The 26,787-nt window shown below is 45.7% G+C and overlaps 1 protein-coding gene across 5 annotated transcripts in view; it reads left to right on the plus strand.

Moving 5' to 3' along the window:
* The window catches only part of NTRK2 (neurotrophic receptor tyrosine kinase 2), a 335,632-nt gene that overhangs the window by 129,704 nt on the left and 179,141 nt on the right, over window positions 1-26,787 (plus strand). The window contains exon 12 of one of the 5 annotated variants that reach the window (XM_023242222.2): window positions 920-6,068. The exons of the other annotated variants lie outside the window; for them this stretch is intronic. Coding sequence (XP_023097990.1) covers window positions 920-957 — 38 coding nt within the window. The 3' untranslated portion in view covers window positions 958-6,068. Of the gene's footprint in view, window positions 1-919; window positions 6,069-26,787 lie in introns of those variants that run through there. 5 annotated transcript variants of the gene reach the window in all.

The following is a 26,787-nucleotide window of genomic DNA, read 5'->3' on the forward strand; positions in this document are numbered from 1 at the left end:
ACACCTGATACCAAGCGGATTAGCTGTTATTTATTGTGCAAGCTATTTACTCATTCTTTTTCATCTGTGGGGCAATTAAGTATTTGAGGTCAAGGAACTCCATTTTCTTTATTTTTGTATCATCTTCTGTGGTGTCTACTATTTGGTCAGTGCTCAATAAATGTTTGCAAGATTAATTATTATATATTATATATTTTATATATAATATATGATATATATACTATATGTCTTATATATGCAATATATATACACATGTAATATACCACATGTTGTATGCTGTATATCATATGCTATATAATAGATATTCCATCTATCTATGTCTGCGTGTCATGTATATGGTATGATCTATTGAATTTAGGCAATTAATTAATTTTTTATATTAAGATTCCTGAAAAAGAATATAAACCTTTGTGTGGCCCAGTATTTCACACTAAAACTAGCCAGTTCTTTGATCTGGTGGCTGAGTAATTAAACAAGATATTTTGAAAATAATTTGGAGAAAGTAAGTGGGGAAAGAAAATCAGGATTTGGGCAGATATTTGTTGTTGAGTTTTATTTTTTTCCCCTATACATTAAAATTCTCCAGGGGTCATCTATATTGTACACAGATTTCTCCTCCTTAAATTAAGATGTTAACATCTTACACCATTGTGGGTGGGAACTGTGTGCAGAAATCTTTTGCGTATCTTTCCTGTGTTTTCTGTAAGTTTAAAACTAAGTGGCTTGATAACGAGATGCACACTTTCTCCCAATTTCTGTTCTGTTATCATATGTTACTTTATGTTTTAAAGCATATTCCATGTTGTGTCTTGATTTTGATTATTTATTATGTTCTTTTAAAAGTGATTATACTCGTATGTTAATTTTCATTGACTTTTGTTTTGAGCATGACTTATGTTTTATTTTGTGTTTCTTTTAGGTTTTGTTTTGTTTCATAAGATCCCACTGGATGGGTAGCTGAAATAAAGGCAAAGACAGAGAAGGGGGCGGTTGGTGCTTGTTGGTTGATGCTGCCTTGTAAGCTGGACTCTTGGGACGGGCATTGGCTTCTCCCGGGAGGTGCCGCGTAGCTGGGGTTTTCTGGTAGACGTGCGTGGTGTTTGCAGGAGGTACCACACGAAGCCTGCAGATGTTGTGAGCTGTGTTTGGGGAGCACCATTGCAGAGGCAGCTCACAGGCAGCTAAGAAAACACTCAAGAAAACATCTTAAATTCATGCTTCTCTTTTGTTCTTACAATTGTTCAAATACAAAACTGAAATGGAATTCCATTGGATCATGCATCTCTTCTGAAAGGTGTGCTGGTTTGACCATACCGGAAATGTATTGATTTTTATTGTTTCTGTTGATTAAAGGTGAACTGCAAAGTTAAAAACAAAAAAATCTAAATTTAGGGACAGGTATAAGAACACACTAAACAGCCTAATCTCCATCTAACACGTAGGTTAGCATCGTTTTCTGTTGACGTTTCATGAGAACTGAATTCAGAAAGTTTCACTTTTCCATCTACAGCGCAGTGACTAAAAGAGTTGAGGGCATCGCTGTGGGGACCTGGTGACCCCACTGAGAGGTTCTTCCCTTCACTGGCAATAAAAGTCCAGAGTCATGCAATCAACGCTAATGATTTTTGTAAAGTTTATTAGCAGGCAGAAAAAAAAAATAAAAAGCAGCTCTGCGGTAGGGGGCTATAGATTTAGGTTAGGCATAGTCAGTTTCAGGATAACTGAAAGAGTGAAATAGACACATATGGTGCGTATGTCCTTTTATTCGCCCCCTGCGATCCACCTGCTTTTTAGAAGTTTCCTAGTGAGAAGGCCGCAGTATCTCATGCTGTTCCCATGACAGAACTACAGCTTTTCTACTCTGAAAAGGTCTGTGGGCAGAATGGCTGGCCTGCTGGGAGCAGGAGACCATATTCTAAGAAGGATAGTCCCCTACTACATCCTACACTACTGCTGGTTTTCATGGGCAGGAAGGCTCTTCCTGACCCCAGCAGCACAGAGGTAATGAGAATGTGGTTTATCATGTCCAGCCTCGTTGCTGAGAGGGTAGCCTTGGAGATACAGAATCCTGCACCCCAGCCTCAGTCCTAGCACGGACACCTGTGTCACTCATCTGGCCATTGCAGTGACCTTTGGTCCGTATCTGCCAGGTAGCATCCCTGTCCCGCGGCCAACTTTGGCTGCCCTTGCCCCATCTCACCTCACACTTTTCTTCTTAGGGGGACTCGGGAGCCAGGCCTGGACCATTTTGCTTAAAAATACAATCAGCTCTGACTGTTAAGGCATGCTCATAGATGCCATGGCTGGATTGGAAACTTATTGACGTTTGACAAAACAAAATCTTTTTTTGGAAATAGTTACTCAAGTTTTGCAGTTCAGCTTTAAGGATTTATAGATTTTTAACTAGTCCAACATGTTTGGAAACACTGTTTTGCATCCTGTGTAACCAAGGCGTTAATCTTAATAAACCAGGATCCATTTAGGCACCAACTGATATAAAAAGATGATCCATGATGAATATTTTATACTGTTATCTTTTACATTAGCCACTAAATATGTTATTGCTTGATACAGACATTTCACAGAGTCCTATGGATTACAGCATTTAACCATGCCTGAAAGAGGGGCAGTTTCTTCAAAACATACACAGGCTGCTTGTTCTCAAAAGTTTTCTTTCCAAAGACACATCTGAGCGGGAGAGCAGCTGGCCCTTGGTGGGGGTAGGGGGACCTGAATAGTCTCTGAATTCCCATTTTCTTGCTCGCTGCTGAATGACAGTTCCTGTCACTACTTAGATTTTGATCTTTCCCAAAGTTGTTGATTTGCAAAAAGGCCAGCTAATTGCAGAAATCACGAACCCTGCAAGAAAAAGGAAACTCACACTGAGAGTCGAGCAGTACACCAAGCATTCTTAAATATCGGCCATTCGGTGCAAGTTTTATTTATTTATTTTTTCAAAAAACCTTCTCTATTTGATTCTGTGGAACCAGAAAAAGGCAATGAATTGTTTAAGGACTATTTTGTGCGTTGTCCAGACTGAAAGGGAAAAAAGAAAGGAATATTTGTCCTCAAAAGCTAGAAGATTTCCAGGGTAGATTTTTGTTTTAAAATGTAGAGAAGTGGACAGATAAGGCAATTTAATATATCAAAGAGCAGTTGACATCTCCTAGGGAACGATGAAAACAGCAGGCTATTAGAAAATTGTTTCATATGGTTCTTGTGTTCCTGGTTTTCATTTTTCTTTAATCCCCGAAGACCACAGCCAGTGACATATCTTCTCATTTCTATACTCTAGACCAACCCTCTTTCATCCTTTGCTTTTTTATGTCTCCTACAAGAAATCTTTTTACAGCTTCCTAATGACACGTATCATGTATTTTTTCAGCATTAGAAAACGACAAGAGGCATTTTTGTTGAAATCGAGTCTCTTGCCTCCCGCCCCCACAAGGACCTGGCGTTTCAGCGCCAGGCAGGTACCCTTCGTAAAGGGCACGTGCTGGGTGAGCAGACACCCATCCCTGCAGAGAGGCGGCGGTCACCCAGCCTCAGCCGACTCCTGCTGACCGGGGAATGTGGCCCCAGGCTCCCCAGTCTTCTGATTCTTTAAGAGAAACTTGAAGTCTGTATTTTTTTTTTATGTGAAATGTCCCTATTTTTAAAAAGTTGGCTCAGTTATTTTTAAAACATTATGTAGGCCAACAAAACAACTGTGGGCTGCCCGTTTGTTACTTTTGTCTTAAAGCGACATCATTGTTCTCTCACTGTTTCCTACTACCTTTCCTTTGCAAACGCACTTCTTGGCATCGCCACTGAGAGCTTTCCCATCATTGAGGTTAGCACCCCAGGGATCCCCGGCATTTCACTTACCTTTGGGGCTCTCCTGCCACCTCCACCAGCTAGGGCCTTGGCTCTGTCACCCTGCCTGGGACTCTCTTACGGCACTGTTTTCCCTCCATCCCAATTGGCCCCGCCTCTGCGTGGCCAGAGACAACCTAGCAAGCCCTTCCTCCTGTTTTATCTGACATCGCCTACTGTCACCAGTGTGACAGTCCATGTCACCAGTGTGACTCCATGTCGCCTGGCCCACTTGGGGGTAATTGGGTTCAGGTGGGAAAGTACACAGCCCCGTTCGTGGGCCCTTAACGTACCCGTGTGGCCATTGGTAAACGGAAAACAGGTGTGCCACCTCAAGAGGTGTGGCTCAGGGCCCGCACTTTGAATGGCGTCCCCCTGGGAGCCTGTAAGGCAGCTGGGACAGACTAAGACACTACTCCCACTGGCATCCCCGATGACCCTGGTTTGAGGCCAAGGAAGGTGAATTTCCTCAGAGGAAAAAATGAATCCCCACATACTTGAGAGACCATCGAGTCTGGGGTTTTCACTCCTGGTCTTCCAGTCCAGACCCATTTCATTTTTGACCCATTGAGTGTCTTTCCAAAAGTAGGGGGCACAGACGAGAAGGACGCAGTCCCAGCTCCACCCCGAATCTCAGAGCACCTTGGGGGTTGGCCTGAAGGTCACACAGAGTGGTTAGGGCTCCAGGTTCTGCCTCCCGCAGAGCAGAGGCCATGGTTACCAGTCTGAGGAGCCAACGGCTCAAGGCCAACAGTCAGGAAGTCAGCTCAGGACCCCATGCGAGGGCGAGTGTGAGGGAGGCGCATCTGCTTTGTCTCTCCTTTGTCTGGTCTCGTGATCTGCTTAAAACCCCTGACTTCTCTGTCCCTCTAGCAATCCAAACTGACTCCATGACAGGAGGGCTTGGTTTTATTTGCTTTCTTGGTTGCTTCGCACACGCTTTTTATGTTCATTGCAAAATGGGAACAAACACGAACGGGGCCTGAAGTAACTTCTCTCGTGCCACGGCGGAGCGGGATGAGGCACTCTTGCACTGTTAGGCTTTCTGCCTAGAACTTCTCCCTGGTTTTCATCCAGTCCCCTCACCCGGCAGTAGATGTTCATTTTGTCTTGCATTGTCCAGACCAGGTGCAGAGGCGGGGCGGGGGGGCGTGGGGCACTGGAAAGACAGGACTCTGTGTCATGCAAGGCCTTCACCGGGTGGCTGCGTCGGGCCACGCGGGCTGTGCCCTTCCTGTCAGGCCAGGGTCAGTGAGGCCCCCTGGGCCCCTGCAGACTGGACTCCAAGGAAACCGGAACGGAGGCCACCGTTTCATTATATGTATCTGCTGTGCTCACACACCTACGGTGCCCACCGGCCACGTCAGATCTACTCAAGGGCCCCTGGGAGGGCTAAGGACTCTCCCGGACAGGGCAAGAATATCACTTTCTGTGGGGTGCTGCCAGACGGAATTAAGTGAACAGAACTCCCAACCCAGAGAGTGACACGAAAACAGTTGTCACAGAAGGCGGCTTTCCACTCCAGTTGGCCCATTTCCTCGTTTCGGTCGTCAGGGACAAGGGACCCTCCCGGCCATCTGATTCTGACAGGGAGATCACTCTGGGTTTAATTCAGGCTAATGCTGCAGTGGGGCCTTGGGATGGTCATTAGCGGACACCCAAGATGGGTTGCTACTGGCTGTGTCTGAATCCTTAGTTTTCACGGAAGAAAAAAAATGCAGGAAAAGGAAAAGAGCGGAGATTTTCGCCCCCTTTATTTTAAGACAGTCTATTTATGAGTGGAGCGTAATCAAATATAAAAGAGCAAGATTCCGTTCAGGATGTGTAGGTCTATCAAAGCGTCACGTTGTATCCTTTAAATACCTTACAATTTCACTTGTTAATTATACCCCAATACCGTTAAAAAGAAAATAAAAGGGAAAAATAACAAGACATTCCAGAGAGAGAAAAATCCTCGGGTTTCATTCACTTCCTGTTCACATCCACTTGCTGTATTGCTGTAATCCATAGGCAGTCTGTGAATCATCAGCATGCCCCGTTTTTCCCCATAATGTTCCAGGTTTTAAAGTCATTTTTTCACGTTTCCTGTAAATAATGGATAATCATTTTTATTTTATTTTTAAGTGCTGTTTTAACAATGTGGATAGACCATAAATGTACTTGCTGAATTCATTCATTTTTTTTTTAACAAGCCAATAAAGTTTTATAATTCATCTCCATGTGTCTTGCATTCTGTGTAGGGCCTTACATACCTCTCCCTTCCTCAAACACATACCGTCACCCCGTGTGGCATTGGCAACGTTCAAGGCTAAAGGTGTCCGAAGAAAGAGTGTGAGAAACGTCACTCAGAGTTTTGGGGGAGTCCCAGACCCACTATATAGATCCTGGAATACATCTCCTGTCCCTCAAAAGGGACTTTTAAAATTCCCATCAATGTGAATTATACATTTACTGTGTACTGATTCTTGCATTGGATATGTTTTCATTGGCTAAGAGGCAATCCTCGAAAACAAACAAACAAAGTTCAAGGGAATGAAAGAAGGAAAAAAACAACCTACATTCTGTGGGAAAGCCCTTTGGTATTTTAAGAACTTGGAATGGCCCAGGTCCCAGCAAGGGGACACACTCAGTGCTCCGTCCCTCCATTCTCGATGACTTTGTAGCCAGATGAATACGATGGCTTGTGCCTTCATGGAGGCAACAGAGAGGAAGCCAAGTGCACAGAGAGGTACAACGCCATCCAACCACAGCTGTGAGCGTGGTGGCCACAGCTCACAGTCCTCTTGCCTCCATCCCCTGGATCGTCTCTTTTTCATGTTTCCCTTTTAGGATAGGACCAAAAGGGAAGGTCTGTAGGACCCCAGCTCGGATTCGTTTGAGTCTGCTTTCACCTTCTGGTGACCTTTAATGGGTTTTGCTGTGCACTGAAGACTTGGGGACTGGAAAAACCAATCCAGTGTGACTTGATGTCTCATCAACCCAAGTACACTGACCTCTTCTGAGAGCCTGGTTAGTGCTGGTGACGTGTACTTTTTCTAAATACCCTTCTAAACAGGTCTCATTGGGGATTCGGAGGTTGTGTAATAATTTGAGGCAGTAGGCAATGAACCCAGGCTGTGCAGATTTGAATCCCAGTTACACTCACAAGCTCTCTGACCTTGGGAAAGATATTTCATGGCTCTGTTCCTCACGGGCTGATAAAACTTTTTTTAAGTTTATTTTTTTATTTTGAGAGAGTCAGAGTATGAGCAGGGGAGAGGGGCAAAGAGAGAGGGAGAGAGAGAATTCCAAGCAGACTCCATGCTGTCAGCCCAGAGCCCTAGGTAGGGCTCGAATTCATGAGCTGTGAGATCTTGACCTGAGCTGAAGTCAAGAGTCGGACACTTAACCGACTGCGCCACCCAGGCGCCCGGAGATGATAATGTTAATAGCCCCCACCCACCGGGCTCTGATGTGGGCGGCACTTGGTGTCACTAATAAAAATATTTTGATGGACTTGGGTGTTCAGTTATGCTCAGTATCCCTCAGTACGTGCCCCGGAATCCCAACTCATCTGTATGTGTTGGCCATATGGCGATTGTGTGGGCGCAAAATAATGGAGTCCAGTGGAAGGGAACTTCACTCAATGGGTCATTCTGGATGTGGTCCAGGCTGTGAATCTGTCTCCAGAGTCACAGTGATTCTCCTCCTAGAGGCTTCACTCTGCCCAGGCAGTTCTTGCACATGTATTTTTTCCAGATTTTATTTTGATAAAATAAGAGAGTACAATTTGTTTGGACCTATATTATGATAGTTCGGTGAGTTGGAGTGACGGTCTATTGTTTGACGATTCTGGAAGAAAAAACGTTGAAGATCATACCCCAATATGGTCTGCCTCTTACTTTGTTAATTCAGAATTTTGGATCATTTGAACGGGGTCTACGTTAACGTTAACTTTCAATTATCCATTTGCAAATCTTTGGAAATGAAGTGGCTGAGAGACTGTGTGAAAGAAAGGATCGGTTCTGAGTTCCCTTAAGCCTTGGAGACAAGGGTTTGCATGCAATGAGTTACAAACAAGATTACGCTTGTCTACTTCCTGAGGTAGTTTCTCGTAGGAGCTCTAGCAGGAATGCATGATTGGCCTGGTTGGAGTTACTTCATGTTGGAAGAAATACAATTTCATTTCTTCAAAAATATTTTGTCATCTGGGCTTTTTTTCTTATTAAATCATCTTAAATAAGTGGTGCTGAAATCTTAACCAGCACTTGATTTAAGGCATTTTTGCTGTTGCTGTTGTGTTCCACGTTGTAAAGTGACATTGACCCCAGTATCTAAATGGTAGTACTCGTGAGCCAGTATCGGTTTCTCCCTGTGTGCCAAGTACTGGGTTAAGTGCCACATGGATTGATTCGTGATCCTCTCAATGGCCCCGTGAGGCCAATGCTAATATTTCTCCCATTTTAAACGTTAGGAAACTGAGGAACAGCAGGATTGAGGGGCTTGCTGCAGGTTACCCAGCTAACGAGTGGTAACACCAGGATTTGAACTCCGCCAGGCTGGTTCCAGATCTGGAACTTGAAACGATTACCCTGTATGGACCCTTGGGCAGCGCCGGGGCTGGGGTGAGGCCAGCGAGGTGCTGGGGCACCCTCGGGGCCCTGCAAGTGCCCAGCGGTCACTCCTACCGGAGCTAGAGGTTGAGTAGAGATTATTATCATGGAAAAGCAGAATTGTAAGGTTAACCCATGACATCGTGAAGGCACCTGCCACGCCAGTAAGCCTCCTGCTATTTAAATGTTCGACTAACAAAGCCTGCGCAAATCTCGACTTAGAACTGTGTGGCACAATAGGGAGTTGCACACGTTTTCTAAATATTACTTTATGAAACAGAGAAGTTGCATCAAGCAGGGGTTCCTTGCTGATCAGCCAGTGCAAGCCCAGCGCATGTTTGTTTCATCCATTGTAACCGAGGACGGATTTATTGATTTTGACTGTTCCGAGATGCATTTTCTCATGGCTCTCGCACCGGAGTGCTCACGGCTCATTTGGAGCAGTCCTGACTCTGCGATGAGTAACAGCGAGGGAATCCACCTCAGTGGGGGTGGAGGTGGGGGTGAGGCAGGGGAGCTTGTCTGAGGACGCAGCATCCTGCCACCTCCAGGTAGAGCATCCAGACATTGGAACAAGTGGCAGAAGAGGCCCGAGCGGCTTCTAGCCTCTGAAACACAGCGAGGCAGAACAGCGTCTGAGTAGCTCAGTCTTGTGGATGTTCCGGTCCCCAAATATCTCATCTGGCAGCCAGTGACTGAAAGACACTGCTAAGGGCATGCGCTAATTTCCCGGTCATTTGGTCAAGCCCCCTGCCACATGGCACAAGACCCCCGGGGCCTGTGTGTACTGAATTAAAATCTCTGTGCAATCATAAACTAATGAACAGTAAGTCCTCCCCCCTCTCCAGCCACTTCTTTTAAAATATTGATTGTGTTTCCCAGGAGGAAAGGAAAGACCTCTTGTGTGCTTGACACCTTTTCATTTCTTTTTAATAATTCTCATTGTATGGTGTTTAGTCGTGCTGAATTGCTAAATAAAAATGTGGGCCGTGGCTGCTTGATTTAAAGATTAGCATCAGGCTTCAGGTAAGTTCATGCCATTTCACTAAAGACATTTGAGCCGGGGTGAGAAGTAGAGTCACCAGCACTGCTTTGCCTTTGGGGGTGCTCTCAGGTTTTTTTCTTTTTTTTTTTTAATTTAAAAATATTTATTTATTTGGAGAGAAAGAACACAAGCAGGGAGGGGCAGAGAGAGAGGGAGAGAGAATCTCAAGCAGGCTCTGCACTGTCGGTGCAGAGCCCGACTCTGGGCTCGATCTCGAGAACCAAGAGATCATGACCTGAACTGAAGTCAAGAGTCAGATGCTTAACTGACTTGAGCCATGCAGGAGCCCTGAGTTTTTACATGAACTAAGGCTTACATGAACTACTGGGATGCTTCAGTCTTTACAAAGATTACTCCCTTGAAGGATTTTCTCTCTGTTTACTTAGGCTCCTGGATTAGGGGAGGGGGGGAGTTGCCTGTCCCTCACCCTCCTTCGGTAAACACTGAAATCGCATGCCATGTTCTACTCCCTGGGGTGGTGGTGTGCCGGCTCCCCTGAGCATTTGACCAGCGGGGTGACTAGCAGGTGTCGGGTGGAGGGGAGGGGCAGGGGTGTATCTTCCCTGTTCCACACGGCGAGGTCCGTCCCTACCAGGGCTCATCCCTGCGCATCTGCAGTCCTGCCGGACAGGCTCCATCTTTTCTCCATTTGCTCCCCTCTATCCTTGTGGAGGGGAAAGCCTTCCCACTGTGATCCGTCTCCAGGGTCTTAACGTCTCTTGTCTGTCCCTTTAACTTGCCCACACCTCTCTACATTGTGCCCACATCTCTTCATTTAAACCACTAGCACTGAGTTCTTTTTCCTTGACATGACCCCAACTGAAATGTAGACTAAATTTTTCATTATCTTGCTTCATCTTACATCGGGTCTATTCCAAATCTGGTATATATTTATTGCGTCAGTTGTAGGTCAGACCATGAGCCTAGCACGGGAGGATCTACCACAATAAGCAGAACAGACGCCATCTTTGGCCTCACGGGCTGTGGTGTGATGGTAACATCTATAATACTGATGCTGTGATTGCATGAGTAGGGGAGGGGCAGAGAGAGGGAGAGAGAGTCCCAAGCAGGCTCCTCACTGTTAGCCTAGAGCCGGATGTGGGGCTCCCACTCATGAAATGTGCGATCATGACCTGAGCTGAAATCAGGAGTCGAATGCTCAACTGACTAAGCCACTCAGGTGCCCCCTTTCCCTTTTATATTAAAAATAATTACTCTCTACTTTTTCCGTAGTGCCCTTTCCGCACAAGCCAAATACACGCGGAAACATGCTTTGACCTCTCTTTGTTTTTCACACATTAAAAATGTAGAATCAGTTGGGTGAAGTATTTGCATAGTAAAGACATGGTGTGCTTGTGTGTGTGTGTGCATGTGTGTGTGTGTGTGTGTGTGTGAGAGAGAGAGAGAGAGAGAGAGAGAGAGAGGTACCAGCAAGGAAAGACACAATAATTCTCTGTCTTTCTTTCACACACACACACACACACACACACACACACACAGAATATTGCATACTTTAAGCCCTGTTTGATTAAATAGGAATTTAATCCCAGTACATACACCATCTGTACCATTATTGCCTTCCCAATGCGCACCGTGCTGTAATGTTCCCAACCAGCTCCTTTTAAAAACTTTCCATATTGTATTTTTTGCTTTTTGTTTTTACTTCTTTATAAATAGCAAGAAGTTTCGCGGAGAAGAAATGATTACAAATCCCAAAAGGTTGGTGTTCCGTTCTGAGCTCCAAGATGTAAGGATTGAGTGGATTTCAAACTTGGCAAAATTTCTGACTTGGCAAATGCTTCCATCCTTATTTATGACAGCTTGGAAACTTCCATTTTCCAGGGCTTATAAACGATGCTGCTGATTTTGTCTCTCTTTTCTATTTTGCTGTGAATTATGAAATACCCAGCCTGAAGGTTTCCTTTTAACATTAACCCTCTTAGCAGAGTAAGAGTGCCGGTGTGTGTGTGTGTGTGTGTGTGTGTGTGTGTGTGGCTGTGTTCTTTCTTTTCTTGGTTGTAAGGCACGTTTTATGTATCTCATACAGGCAGTGTACTTCCCTTTCCCTGCTTTTCCACCAAATGACAATTGGAGATGTTGGGGTTTGAGGTATTGAGAATGAGAGTCTTGCGGTCTCCACTGTGGCCACAAAGGGCTTCCTGGCCAGCAGTGTTCTAAGGCACTGCACATCTGATCCCCAAATAGTTTAACAGATGGCATTCTGGAGCAGGATAGGTAGCACAGAACGTCTCTGAGAGTTTTTCCTGGAGGTGGGAGCAGGTGGTGGTTCAGGGCACCTCCCTGCCCATTTCCTTTGTGGAAAGTTGTCAAAATGGAATAAGTGAAAAAAACTTGTCTCCTCCTTCTTCTCCTCCCTGCTCTTCCTCTTCCTGCTTTTTCGTTTCCTCTTTCTCTTAACTCCTAATCCAGTTCCTTAAAGCCTGCTCATTTTCAGTTCTCATTGTAAGTACTTGCTTCTTCAGATTCATGTAACCACACAGAAGTTGAGAGCCTCGATCATTGGGTAGAGTTGACAGATTTTGCCGAATATAGGCAGGAGGAATTTTCAAATGCGGAACGTGTCCTCTGAGAGGCAGATGCCAAGATGGGATTGAAGCTGCCAGGATTCGAATCAGGAGAAATTCTTGTGTGAGAGAAGATGGGAAAGGAACTGGGGAAGGCTGTGGGGGCAGCAGGCCGCAGTGCGAGTACACCTCATGTGAGCGAGGGAAGGAAGTTAGGTCCAGCGCCCCAGGCTCCCTTCGCCCTACAGAAGTGTGGGCAGGGCTTCTGGGGAGTCGTGGAGCCAAGTCAGTCATCAGAGGAGCTCCTTGGCTCCCAGGTTGGGTCTTCCTCAGTATGCGGTCCGACACCCAGTCGTTGGTACTGGAGCAGCCCATGGGGAGTGTGGACCGTGTGCAAGTGAGGGAATGGGTTTCAGAGCACCTGTGGGCTTCAGGGTATAGTGCGGCCGTTGGTCAACTATGCTCTTGGACAAGAGGTGCTGCCTCATCTGACCTCCACTTAACCGATGCACTTGCTAGGCACTACTTCCCATCTCCCTATAAATGACAGTGACCTAGACGCTCACCTGGATGGTTGAGTTCCAGTGCTCAAGGGAACCCCTGCTTCCCTAAAGCCACTTACTACCAGTTATCTTGGTTTAAAAGGCTTCGACTATGATCATCCTGTAAAACAAAATAAAACAAACAAAAAAAGAAGTACACAGACCGGGCAGGTCAACATTTTGAACTGTTTAAAATGCCACTTTTGAGCTGTAGCCGTCCCTTTATTTATGGCAAAACGCGAAACGGCATCTGAAACCAAAATCTGTTTTTGTTTTTCTCGCCTGCATGCTCAAACCGCAAGTGATTTCCTTTCCTTTCCTTTCCTTTTGTGTTCGCCCTCGAATTTCCTGTCATGGCAGCTCTCCTTCCTGGTTCGCCTTCTTTCAGGAGAGCGATCATGGCAGCGCACGTCCACACCTCACCAGGTCAGAGGAAAGCGCTCACGGTGGATGGGAGCCATGCATCTGCTTATCGGTTCTTCACCACCCCTGCTCTCCCACGGTTCAGTTGCTTTCAAGAAAGATGATGTCTTGTTCAGGTTGAACAGGCTTTGCCGAGTACTTTCGGGGTGCTCGACCATGGTTTGGCCGCTCCAGTGGCTACAGAGACCTAGATAGGTCATGTAGGAGTAGGCGGGTAGGTGGCCTGGTGGGGACTGGCTCGTGCACTGGTAGAGCACCCACCCCACCCCACCCCCCGGTCGCCCCACCTCTTTGCTGTGTCAGACCACAGGCTCAGAGCCACCAAATCCGATTTTGCAAAACCAGGGGAGATCTGGGTTTTTCTGTGACATTTCCCAGTTTTTACATGCTGGCAAGACCCCTCACATTTTTTACAGCCTCTGTGAGCCAAACTAAACATGTCTTTTGCCAAATTTTGCCTTTTGTGACCCTTCTGCTGGATGTTCTGCTCATCGCTCTCAAGATACGGTTCCTCCACAGCATCGTTGAGCAGATGCTGGTCTGCGGCCAGGCTTCCTGGAAGCAGACACAGATGAAGATTCACAGAGGAAGGATTTATTAAGGGTGCGCTCCAGGGCACCCTGGGGAGGGAGTGGACAAGGCAGGACTGGGAATGGTTGGCTAAGCAGGAAGATGATTTCAGGCCTAGTTTCTTGGAAGGAGAACTCTGGAGTGTAAGTTGCACCCCAGAAATCTGAGAGCTGGGCTTTCATATTCTTGCACCCACCAGCCATTGGATGAGGGTCAAAAGAGGCAAAAATAGGCTCCAGTAGTTTAAGGGCAGTCCCTCCAGGAAGGAGACCCTGGCAGGGACGGTGGTGGACCCAACAGAGCCTAGTACAGCCTACCTCCAGAGTGGTGGGTTTACCCAAGCCAAGTGGTAATGAGAACCACATATCAAATCAGAATTCGAACCCTGATCTTCTGATTCCAGTCAAGTCCAGTGCCTACTGACTCTTCTCAGATGTTATTTCATGAGATCGATGTGCAGAATTCAGATTATCTCAGACCCTGACTAATTGTGTGTTGGACCCCACTCCCAGCTCATCTTTTCTCTAGGATGGCATGGCTCTCTGGACGAGGAAGGGCAGGTGGTTAGGAGCTAGGAAGGAGCTCTGGAACCAGCAATGTTCTAGACAGCTCAGCCTGGGCAACCCAAAGCTGGAGGCAGCTCCCCGCTCTAAGTTCTTTCCCTTTACTGAATTTGCGGATTTCACATCTGAGATGTGGGCGGAGCTTGGGGATGCCCTGTGCTGCAATGCTGAGTTCTGGGCCTACAAGACATGGCCGCCCTGCTGCTGGTGAGGTGGATCTTTCTGGGAAATAGGTAGTGGTTTATACATCTTGCATGATTCACACCTAGAGTGCACAGTTTCCTTTGGAGAGTTTAAAACTGTTCGTGTATTTCATTTAAAGATACACCTTCTGGGGCGCCTGGGTGGCGCAGTCGGTTAAGCGTCCGACTTCAGCCAGGTCACGATCTCGTGGTCCGTGAATTCGAGCCCCGCGTCAGGCTCTGGGCTGATGGCTCGGAGCCTGGAGCCTGTTTCCGATTCTGTGTCTCCCTCTCTCTCTGCCCCTCCCCCGTTCATGCTCTGTCTCTCTCTGTCCCAAAAATAAAAAAATAAAAAAAAAAAAAAACGTTGGAAAAAAAAATAAATAAAGATACACCTTCTGGGGGTGCCTGGGTGGCTCAGTCGGTTAGGCGACCAACTTAGGCTCAGGTCATGATTTCACTATTTGTGAGTTCGAGCCCCATGTCAGGCTCTGTGCTGACAGCTCAGAGCTTGGAGCCTGTTTCAAATTCTGTGTCTCCCATTCTCTCTGCCCCTCCCCTGTTCACACTCTGTCTCTCTCTCTCTGTCTCTGTCTCTCTCTCTTGAATATAAACGTTGGGAAAAATTTGAAAAATACACCCTCTGAGCTTCAACTTGTTCCCCTTGAGAGAAATCCAGCAGGTGGGGAGAAAAGGCAGAAGCTACCGAATCATCTTCTGAGGAACATCCCTGGAGTTTGAGGGTCCCAGAGACAAAAAAGATCAGTTTTACTTTTATGTTTATTTATTTACTTTTGAGAGAGAGAGAGTGAGAGAGAGAGAAAATCTTAAGCAGGCTCCAAGCTCTGACCTGTCAGTGCAGAGCCCGACATGGGGCTTGAACTCACAAACCGTGATACCATGACCTAAGCCGAAGTTGGACGCTTAACCAACTGAGCCACCCAGACACCCCAAGATCAGTTTTTTTTAACTGAATCCGCCATGTCTGCCCACACAGCCCTTGCCCTGTGTCCTGTGCTGTGGCTCACACCTCGCCGGTCCTTCCAAACCTCCAGCCGAGCCAGGACACCTTCCTTGCCTTTGCTTCTTGTGTGCCGTCCTGAAATTAAGCCACCACGTCTCTCTCCCTGAAATCTCCCAAGCCTGCCAGGGGTTCCGCACTCCCACCCTGCTGCCTTCCTTCAGGCCGCCTGTATTTGAGAGGGGCAGACCGGCTTCACCTTTCTCACCACGCTTGCCAACTTTGTGAGTCATTTCCCTCCCAAAATACAGACTTGAGCTGGTCGGTCCTGGGCTCGTTCTGCTCTGGCAGCTCACGTAGCTACGTAGATCCAGTCCCCGCTCGCCGGATGGGGTTTCAAGCTCCCAGAACATTCTTCCTCCAGCCCATCTTTTCTACCATGCCTCCCCACCACCTCCGTGCTTCCCCAACTTGCTCACCACACCTAGTTTGACCCTCTGAGTCCTCCCACGCGTGACCTTGGACTTTGCACTTCACTCTCTAAGTCCCTGATTCCTCAGGGACACAAGGGCAGCAGTTAGCTACCTTGTGGGGTGACTGGGAGAATTTAAGGGGAAAAGTATAGCAAGTGGGCAGGACAGCCTGGGACATGTTGTAGGTGCTCCATAAATAATAACATTGTGAGGATTATCATTACTGGAGTACCTTTCCAAAGTCCAGCTGTGCTCCTGCCTCCCGTCTAGAAGCTTCCCCAGAGCTGCCCACATGGCAGCGACACCTTTTTACCTATAGTCCCGTAAGAGTGTTGGGCTGTATTTGATCATCTATCCAAGGCACTGGGCCACACACCATTCCTGTTTGAGGACTCATGTGCTTTTGAGGAAAGAATGAAATATCTATAATTCTTAGTTGAGTTCACTTCTATTGCAACGTGAGAATGTTTCTGGACAAAGCTGAGGCCTCAGGCTTGATCAGAAAAAGGGAGCCTCTGAGGTGAGGAAGGTCAGCAAAGTGTTAGGGTCCTGAATGCAGCCCAGTCCTCCCTCCGCCACCCCCGCCCCGTGAACAGAACAGGCTAAGTTTTCTGGGGACTTCTTTAGTATGTCAACCTGGAGGATTTTGACGCACTAGCTTCCCAGAGCTGCTGTTAACAAATGGACCACAAACTTGGTGGCCGAAAACAACAGAAATGTATCCTTTCAGAGTGTGGAGGCCAGAAGTGGTGGCAGGATTGGTTCCTTCTGGAGAGCCTGAGGGAAAATCCGTTCCAGGCCTCTCCTAGCTTCTGGTGGCTGCTGGGCTTGTAGACATTCCACTCCAGTCCCTGCCTGTCTTCGCACAGCCTTCTTCCTATGTCGCTATGTCCTCATTCCCTCTTGTAAGATTAATTTTCGGGACACCTGGGTGGCTCAGTCAGTTAAGTGTCTGACTCTTGATTTCGGCTCAGGTCACGATCTCATTGGTTCGTGAGCTCGGGCCCCACGTTGTGCTGTTAGCACAGAGCCTACTTGGGATTCTCTGTCCCCTCTCTCGCTGCCCCTACCCTGCTTGCTGCCTCTCTCGAAATAAATAGACCTAAAAAAAAATTTTTTTTAATAAAAACAAAAAAGTTTAAATCTCTGGCCATGAAGGTAAAAGAGACCAATCACATGGCCTTTAGTCATACTAGCACTTAGAAAAGGTTCCGTGTTTGCTCAGGCCTGTAAGAAGTACCTGCTTTGTTCAAGCAAGGGAAGAGACTTCGGCAAGTCCTTTGGTAGAGCTTTCTACCTGCAGGATGAACGAGGGTGCCAAACCTTTAAAGGAAGACCTTCTTCTTTTTTTTTTTTTTTAACTATTCTTTAATATCCTTAAAGAATATGACTGCAGTGTCAGTTTGCTTCAGTGGCCCGCATATATGGCCATTAGAGTGGGTTCTATGGGGAATTCACGTCAAGAGGCAACATGGTGTCTCAACTAAAGAAAACTTACTGCACAGAGCAGAGTGGAAAACTCAACTGTCTTTAGCGTCCAGGCAGGCAACGCTCTGGGTAGGGGAGCCTCCTGGAAGTGTGTCCTTGTTTAAAGAGGGCAGCAGCTGCTCATTCATTCATTCAGCCAGGTATTTAATGAAGTCATCATTCATTCAACTCGGAAGGTGTTGGGTACTCTATGCCCTGTGCTGTGGTGCTGAGGACACAGGGTTGAACTAGGCAAACCCCTCGTCCTCAAGAGCTTCTGTTCTGTGAACCCGGCTCCAGTTGTCCATGTGGGAATCCAGGCCTATCACTGAGTCATTATTTTATTTTATTTTATTTTATTTTATTTTATTTTATTTTAAAATTCAAACCCAGGTCTTTAAAATTTTTTTAAATTATTTTTTTATTGTTAAGAGAGAGAGAGAGAGAGAGAACACAAGTGGAGGAGGGGCAGAGGGAGAGAGAGAAGGGGACAGAGGATCCAAAGTGTGCTCTGTGCTGACAGCCGAGTGCCTGATGTGGGGCTCAAACTCACAAACCGTGAGATCATGACCTGAGCCAAAGTCAGTTTCGCAACCAACTGAGCTACCCAGGTGCCCCAGGCCTAATCACTGGGTCATCATTTTAAAGAGAAGAAGCCAGAGTTTCATGTGCAGTCTCATGAATTTTAAAAGTTGGCAAAGACCGTACATTTTTAAAAGAACATCGTACGGGCCAGACAGCCTTTGTCCCTTGACTCAGTGTAGCCTGCAGGCCTCTGATTTGTGACCCCTGTCATAAAATATCATGACCTTTACCTTAGGAAGCATTTTTCTGATGTCCGATTTTCACAATTCTCATCGTTCCTCCCTTCGCTGGAAGTTGCTAATGGTTACCGCTTGCTGTTTACATCCTCCCGCATTGAATGATTCTTTGGTGCTTCATCCTTGTATTTGCAGGTGAGCTAACCTCCATCTATCAGCTTTTCCTTTCTAATTCTGTCTCCAAATCGTTGATTACTTTTTGTGCTGTCTCAGGCTTCTGGAAAGCCTCCGAGGACGACGTCTGGCCCTTGGTACTTCTCCCGAGGGTCAGAATCTAGCCCAAACTCTTAACTAAACTGCTCATGGATTAGTCTGCTTTTAAGCCTCCCTTTCTCCTTGGCCGTCCAATTTTCACAGCCTCTGAGTTGCCTGACTCCCAACCTTAGGTGTGATATTAATTTCTCTCAGAGGGACGTGGGTTTAATAGATTTTTTTTAATTAACATTTTGCAAAATTGGAGCTGTCATGCTTTATGGCAGACTGATACAAATGTCTATAATTACATTTTTGGCACTAAATCTTGGGAATAGTCTAGAAATGTTTGTTTTAACCCCTTCCTCAAATGCTCTGATTTATGGGCAGGCCTCTTTACACACACCTCTACCGGGGCCCGGTTGTCATGACAACCCAGAACATCATTTGTCAAAAAGCTATAACTTCATTCTATGTTGAAGCTAAAAATTTATCTTTGAGGATTTATTTTTATGACAGGGAAATTTTGTATTTCCATAGATCTGCTTCTTCCCCCTAATTCTGCTTGCAGTTATGGAGCTTCAGGCTTCAGGGGATGATTTTCTAGTGAGACAAATCTCTTACCACCCTACCCTTCCAAACAGATGAATTCTCTTATCCATTCCAAAGAGAGCTCAGATGGACTCATTAGTAACCCCTCCCCCAAAGTAGAATTGTCCCCGGTGTATTTCTAACTCAATATGATTTTTGTTTCTTTAAAAAGAATAAAACAATTCTTTTTAATTGGGTGATTTTTTTTTCTTTTTTTTTTTGGCTAGCAAAGTTCAAAGAGAGGGAAGAAAGAAAATGTCTGTCTCTTCTACGTGCTGGAGAAGAGTGAGATATTTAGTTATTATATTTACTTGTGTGATCTGTGATTTGAGGGCTGCAAACTGAGAGCGAGGAAAATATATAAATCAGTGCATTGGGCTCCTGGGGACATTTCATGGCCGGTCCAAAGGAGGGTCCTTCTTTCTTTCTGCTGATAAAGCGTGGAGCATTCTGTGGGATTGTCCATTTCATTTTTTTAAAGAGAAGCCCGAGATCAGTATTTTTGTATAAAATGTCTCAATTTTTAAAGTGCTTGGCAGATCATGTAGAGTTTTTTTCTTTGTAAACAATGTAATGGTCAAAGTACATCTGAGGGCAAGTTCACTCCATGGATCCCCCCTCCCGAATGGGATTTCTGCCCTAGGACGTGCCACCCAACGGCTTAGAATGGCTTTGTTTCCTATAAATTGAGCAATTTTGTAAACCAGTTTTGTTCTCATGTTCTTCTCGGGGTCTGACTTGTTACATATTCATTCTGTTGGCCCTACCGGAGGTGTCCTCCCATTTGCACATGGGGTGTAAGAAGAAGCTGTGATCGTAAGCGTGTCTCAAAGACCTGCACACGCATCTCTCTGACATTCCAAGACAGATGGTGGGAGCCATCAGACACCTTCTGGGAGTGTTCATGGATTTGTGACTCTCTCTTTGCCTTTGACGGATGGGGTAGTTTAATCCTCTCCACTAGGACCTGCATTTTTCTTTTGCCTCAGGAACTCCTGGATGGCCACCTGCCTACCCACAACAGATAGCAAGAATGTTTTTTTCTCACTGAATCTGAGTGTTTTGTTTCTCATCTACCAGAGGGGAAAACACAAGCAAGTTTTTGGAACATGCCATCAACAACATCGGGGGGCAAAGCTGCGCTATGGCTGTCACTGCTCCAGAACAGGAGTGGTTTAGGGAACACTCACCCTACGGTGGACACTCATCACCAAGCCCGCACGCAGTTAGATTTAAGACTTTAGGGGTTTCGTGTAAGATTATGGTGAACACGGAAACTCAAGAGTGACTGGCAACAGCTGCTGGCTAGGAGACTGTGTGCCATTCAGGGCCCATTGTCATCTGGCCTTCCTCCCCTTTTCCAACTCGCCCTGTGCAGCCTTCATGCCCCCCCTGGGCTCAAGCCTCACTGAGTCCCTGCCCATCCCCAGTTACCTTCATGCTCTTGTGTAGTGTCCTGTGCCTGGAAGGTTATACACCATGTCATCAGGCAGGGTTTTATGGGGTCCTTAGGAGTGTTTAAACTTCAGAAATGTTGGTCGGAAGTGCCACAGACACAATCCCCAAATGAGTAGATCTGAGAAGCCGGAGCCAGATAGGGGCTTTCTGTTCCACTTCTTCCTCCCTGTCTTGCTTTACTGAGCAGCCCAAGGGTTTTTTTGGGTTGTTTTGTTTTCATCCTTCTTTGAGCTGTTCTTCGTGATCAAGAGAGAAAGAAGGTGCTAGAATTAAGGTAGAGTCTCCTGCAAATATGCACGTACCCTGTTTCAAGTAGGAGCAATTGAATCCCCAAAGCTTTTTCCAGCACTAGAAGATAAAGTTTTTAAAGAACCATCCAGTGGTAATGAACTAATTCTGGTGCCCTTATTCTGTGTTTGCTTCTTTTCCTAAGAGATTTAAAAAATTACACTGGTAATGTGTTTTCAACAAATATATAAAGTACAAAGAAAGAAATAAAAATTTCCTGTAAGGCTGCCAACCCAGAAATATTTTACCTTTTTCTCCCAAGTACCTTTCTATGTATGTAATTGTTACCTAGTTGAAATAATATTGCATATAAATATTTTTATTTCCTATTAGAGGTTTACTATGTTTACTATGAGGTTCACAGTTTACTATGAAAGTTTCTTTATGGAATTAACATTTCTTTTTTTTTTTTTGGTTTTTTTTTTTTTTTTCAACGTTTATTTATTTTTGGGACAGAGAGAGACAGAGCATGAACGGGGGAGGGGCAGAGAGAGAGGGAGACACAGAATCGGAAACAGGCTCCAGGCTCTGAGCCATCAGCCCAGAGCCCGACGCGGGGCTCGAACTCACGGACCGCGAGATCGTGACCTGGCTGAAGTCGGACGCTTAACCGACTGCGCCACCCAGGCGCCCCATGAATTAACATTTCTTATAAATTAATGTGTTCATGGGTCTGTAATATTTCTCCTGTGAATAAACCATAATTTATTTAATCATTTCCTAGTATTGGACATTTTAAAAATTCCAATTTCATTATTAAAAATAGCAGCATAATGGGTATCTTTGTCCATCTCGGTTTTTGTTCCCCTTAGCACTGATGTCAGACGTAACATTTCTCATGAGGTTTTTAATATTTTTAAGACCCTTATAATCCATTAACAGTTTACTTTCTGAAATACCCTATTGGCTAATTTGCACTCACAACATACGTTTTAAGGGAAAAAAAAAGCAACGTTTAAGAATGCCTCTCAGTATCCTTGTTAACATTGAGTTCTGTTCACTTTTTCTCCCTAATCTTGGCTTTAGTATTTATGATAGTCTGTACGTCTGTCCACCGATGATTGAGTGTGTACGTGTGTGTGTGCGTGTGTTCACCGCCAATAAGAAAGAAGTCTCTTAGCTTTAGTATTTATATGATGTTCCTTTTTCGAATATGGAAGCTGAGGGCCAAGGAGGCTTTGCGACTTTCCTGAAGTCATAGAACTAATAATTGTCGCGACCAGAATTCAATCTGGGCCTTCTGTCTACACTGTTAACCATTCCTGCAGAACCTCCTGCTACTGTAAGAGGGAAGAAATGACCCCAGGGCCCAGGCCAGGCAAAGGGTGTGAAACAGAATGTGTGGTCAGCACAGGTGCTCCCAGGACAGAAGCCCACTTCACACAATCTCATGGTTCTCTTTTCTTGTGAATGGGAGAGTAGGTGCAGGTCCCGAACTCAAAGTAACATAAGCTTCTGAGAAAGCAAGATATTTTAGCTCAAACGCGAGCGTCTTTTGCCATCTCAGAAATCAGAATTTGTGCCGTATCCTTCATAGTAAGGCCGAAATCAATGCCAAAGGATTCAGAAACTGCATTTGTTGCTGTGTCCAGAAAACACCGTTGTTTTGGAAATACAAAGTTAACATCTTCCTGTCACGCTGAGCTTCTGACCATGGATTCGGTGACCTTGATGTCCTGTATTCTCGTTACCTCTCTTGTGCTCCTTTAACTTCAAATGGTGGGTTTCACCGATCCCTGGGTATAGGCTTTGAGATGCTGTATTGATGATCCCAATGTCAATTCAGTATGTAAGTGTTTGACATCCACCCAGCGCTGCTGGGCATTTTAAAGGGATACGGAGACAGGAGACACAACTTCCAGGGGTTTATCATCTCACAGGGAATGTGATGTGCACCCAGGTCTGAGAACAACTGGGATTGGATACCTAACTTCATGCTTTTAGTGCTTTATGTGAAATAGAAAGAAAGAAAGAAAGAAAGAAAGAAAGAAAGAAAGAAAAAAAGAAAGAAAGAAAGAAAGCCCAGTCATGCCTGTAGATATTAAAGTGAACATCCAACCCATTTCTTACCCTTGGATTTGGAGGATACATATATATTTGGGGTCTAACAGTGACTTCCCTTGATAAACCAAATTAGGTGACCCACTGAGGTTTTAATGCAATGGTTCTCATCTGGGGAGCTTTAAAACTCGCCCTGCCTAGCGGGCCTCCCAGACCAATTAAGTTAGGCTGTCTAGGGGACAAGACCTTGGTGTTGATGTTTTTTAAATGTTTATTTATTTTGAGAGAGAGAGACAGAGGGAGAGAGAGAGAGAGAGAGAGCATGTGAACAGGGGAGGGGCAGAAAGAGAGGGGGGGAGAGAGAGAGAATCCCAAGCAGTCTCCCTGCTGTCAGCACAGAGCCTGACATGGGGCTTGAATTTACAAACCATAAGATAATGACCTGAGCAGAAATCAAGAGTTGGAAGCTTAACTGACTGAGCCACCCAGGCGCCCCAGGCATTGATGTTTTTAACCCCCACCCCCACCCCCACCCCCACCCCCGGTGATTCTAGAGTACAGGGGGAGTTGAAATTGAAGGAGAAGCCCAGGTGAGGATATGCACACAGACGTCTCCACAGCTTAGTTCGTTTGGATTTCTCTTCCACGCGGGCAGCTTGTGGCATCACCATGGCCTCTTCTGTCCGTGGTGTTATACTGTTACCTCTCCCAAATTTGAGCTCAGCTGGGAGAAGCTGGCATTTTCATACAGAACTTGGTAAAATATGGAGGGGGAACCTATCAAGAACCCATCCACAGTAATGTTGCCAGATTTGGTAAATAAATACAAGATGCCCAGTTAAGTTTGAATTTCAGATAAACAACAAGTGATTTTTGTTTTTTGTATAATTACATCCCATGCAGTACTTGGGAAATGCTTACACAAAATATTATTTCGTGTTTGTCTGAAATTCAAATTTAACTGGGCATCCTGTATTCATCCTACCTATAAGGGGAACTAAATCAAGTCCAAATAAATTTAAAGTGGCAGATATGTGACTCTGCCACTGACAGCACGTGTCCGTGCTTGCAGGTCCTGGGGGCCCTGGGGTCTGCCTCCCAGGATAATTATTCCTGAGCCCCAAAGTGTTCCTAGTTCTTCACCGAGCCTCTGCTTACATGGAGGTAACGACTTTGTGTCCCATCACATGAAGTTAACCCCAATGTCACCTTTTCCCTTGATTAGCAAGGCCAACATTTAGCCTCAAGCACCTAGGAATCCCTCGCGTTCTCTTGCTCACTATCCGTTTCTAATTGAGGGATGTATTTCATGTGGAGCCAATGTAACACTTGGCTTCATCCTTCCTCCTCTTGTGATTAGTTCTGCCTACCTTCAGAGCTTTCTAGGACTCCAGGAGCCTACCAAGTACAGGGAACAGGAAGGACAACCATAAGATTACTTACATACACCATTGCACATACTCAGGGTCAGCTTCCGGGAAGTCGACCGGACCTTCACACAGACTCTCCATACAAGGGCTCCATGATTGGTTTGGTGCTGTGCTGTCAACATTTTGGAATACTTGATTTATGGACAAAGGGCCTGCATTTCATTTAGCCCTAGGCTCTGCAAATTATGTAACTGGTCTAGCTCCCACCAGAACACTGGTGGTTAGACTAATGGCAGTGGCTTCCTTACACAGACAATAAATTCTATTCCCCATAGTGGGTATGGCCTTGGTCTTCTCTCCTTGGGTCAGTGGTATTCCTTTGGCAGAGAAGACCCAGAACAACTACTTACACGTTCCTCCCCACTGTTCCAGGCACACTTGCCTTCCGAAAGACTTACACAACTCAAAGACACATAATTTCCTACTCCAGACATTTTATCTGGGAGTTTGCATGGATCTACGTACCTTTTCAAGAGGAGCTTTTAGGGTGGTGTTGCCATTTACGTTAGCTGCCATCATTTTTCCATCAGCAACTATTGAGTACCTGCCCCGTCATCATTGTCAATCATCACAATAAGTGTATTCAGTGTTCCTGTGTGCATGGCCCTGCACTGCGAGATGTAGTGTGCTAAAGCTACATTCTGTCGGTGACACTAGCCTGACTCTGAAAGACAGCCAAAGCAGCCTTTGGAACAGTGAGCTTTTTCCCATCAAAGAAGGGTGTGTCCATCAAGAGCCAGAACTACTGAATTATTTTTCTGGCGTCTGCCCTGTGGGTTCAGGGAGCGATAACAAGAAACCTACAGAAATCAAAAGGTGACACGCTGGCTTGGCTGAAAATCCCAGCTGTCCCCTCTCTTCCTTTATAATAATCAAATCATAAAATCGTGCAAGGTCGTTGTCCTCCACGCCACTGATGAAGATACCTGTGTGGGTAATGGCAACCTAAGGCTGACCTGGGGAAGTCAGCTGAGGGGAAATTTTTCAGAAATCATATATGTGAAAGTGCTTTGAAATATATGGCAAGGTGATGTAAGTCGTTGTTCTTATTTCTGGTTTCTGGAAGCTGCTTGTGGCAGTTTTGCGATCTCCTCCTGCAATGCCAGCACATTGTAATCTAACATAGAACTCAAAACAATTGACAAGATGAAACAGCTCCAGAAACATAAGGAAGCCCTCGTGGTTGAAGTGTGAGACAGGAATTAGTGTCTTGTGCCTTGTGCCAAAGATCCCATCACATCTTGGGGCCATCTTTGAGCAAAAACGTCAAAGAAACATAGTTCCATACCGTTTGAGCAAATGCCATAGTTGTGCTCTTCGCCAAAAACGTTTTGAGTTAGCCTTATGGTGAAAGAAAAATCGTTAAGATGTGCCGACGTGTTTTTACTGGTAAAGCGACTTCTTTTCAGGTATTTAAGGCCAAACACTTGATTTGAGATAGGAAATCATCTCTAGGTACAGGGAAATGCAAGTCAAGGGCAGCCCTTCCAATGGTCTGCCCAGCCCGTTCGCCCCATGATGGCTGGAAAGTGATGGCTATGTTGATGTTTTCATCTGAGGAAAGTAGCCCTGCAGGGGACTGAAATGTCTTGGATCAAGGAGGACGCTCTTGGAGATAATTAATTTGAGTAAAATGATCACCAAGAAGCCACTAGGGACTTGGGAGCATGTCAGTTACTGTAGGAGACAGTGTGATGAGCACGAAAAGTCAGGGCCTTCAAGTGACTTGCATTCCAATTGAGAGAACAAATTGATCGCACTGTTAGATCACACTAGAGTGTTATGTGATTCGTTTCTAGCATAAACTAATAGCATTATAGATTACACAGAACCACACCTTTTATCCAAAACCCCTGGAGCTGATGCTTTGGATTTGGAGACACTTTGGATTTTCAAAATGCAACATGGTAGCTGTAGGGAGTGCTAAATACCCCCTCCAGTGGGCCCTGGGCGAGCTCTTCGTAGTCGCATTCGATGATATTTCTGCAGTGAATATGAAGAAGTGGTTATGCTAACTGGAATCAGTAAAGTCTCCAAAGGATCTCCCAGCAGTTCAGGTCAGGTCTTAGTACCAAATGAGCTTACCTTTGGGTTTTCAGAACGTTTCAAACTTCAGAAGTGCAGACAACGGACTGGGAGGCCGTCGCAGAGTGTAATGTAGCATAATCTAATCTTAAATCACTTTGGATATACTGTAACTGAAGTTCCGTGAGGGCAGTGCTGTTTCCCAAATACCCAGAATCGTGTCTGGCAGAGAGGCATTCTCTAATATATATTCGTTAAGTAAATAAAAGTCATAATAAGAAACGTAAGCTGTCATTTCATTGTATGTCTACCTCACGCCAGACACAGTGTTTTGCATCAACGCTGCTAGGTCCGGATTGTTGCTTCTACTGTTACTCTCACTTCACAGAGGAGGAAACCGTCTCTGAGAGAAGTTCAGCGACTTGCCCACGGTCACCTGGGTGGCAGGTGATAAAACTGTGATTGCAGCCAGGGATCTGGCTGTGGTGGCCATGAGCACACTGTGGGGTCAGGCCGTCTGGGGTCCGGGTCCTAATTCTGCCACTCGCCGAACCCGAACAGTGGTTTCGCTTCTCGGCGCTTACGTTTCCTCGTGCGTAAGATGGAAATAACAATAAGGTCTCCATCATAGGGTTGTTTCGAGACGCACGGAAAGTGTTTAGAAACTGTGCCTGGAATCGTACAGGACTTGAATAATGTCAGCAAAACCCGAGGTGTCGGAGGGAGACTTTGCAGCAAGGAATTTTGTCCAGGGAGTGGAGAGGGCTTTTAGACAGAAAGATA

The sequence above is a fragment of the Felis catus genome, chromosome D4, assembly GCF_018350175.1.
Source record: "Felis catus isolate Fca126 chromosome D4, F.catus_Fca126_mat1.0, whole genome shotgun sequence".
Lineage (NCBI taxonomy): Eukaryota > Metazoa > Chordata > Mammalia > Carnivora > Felidae > Felis > Felis catus.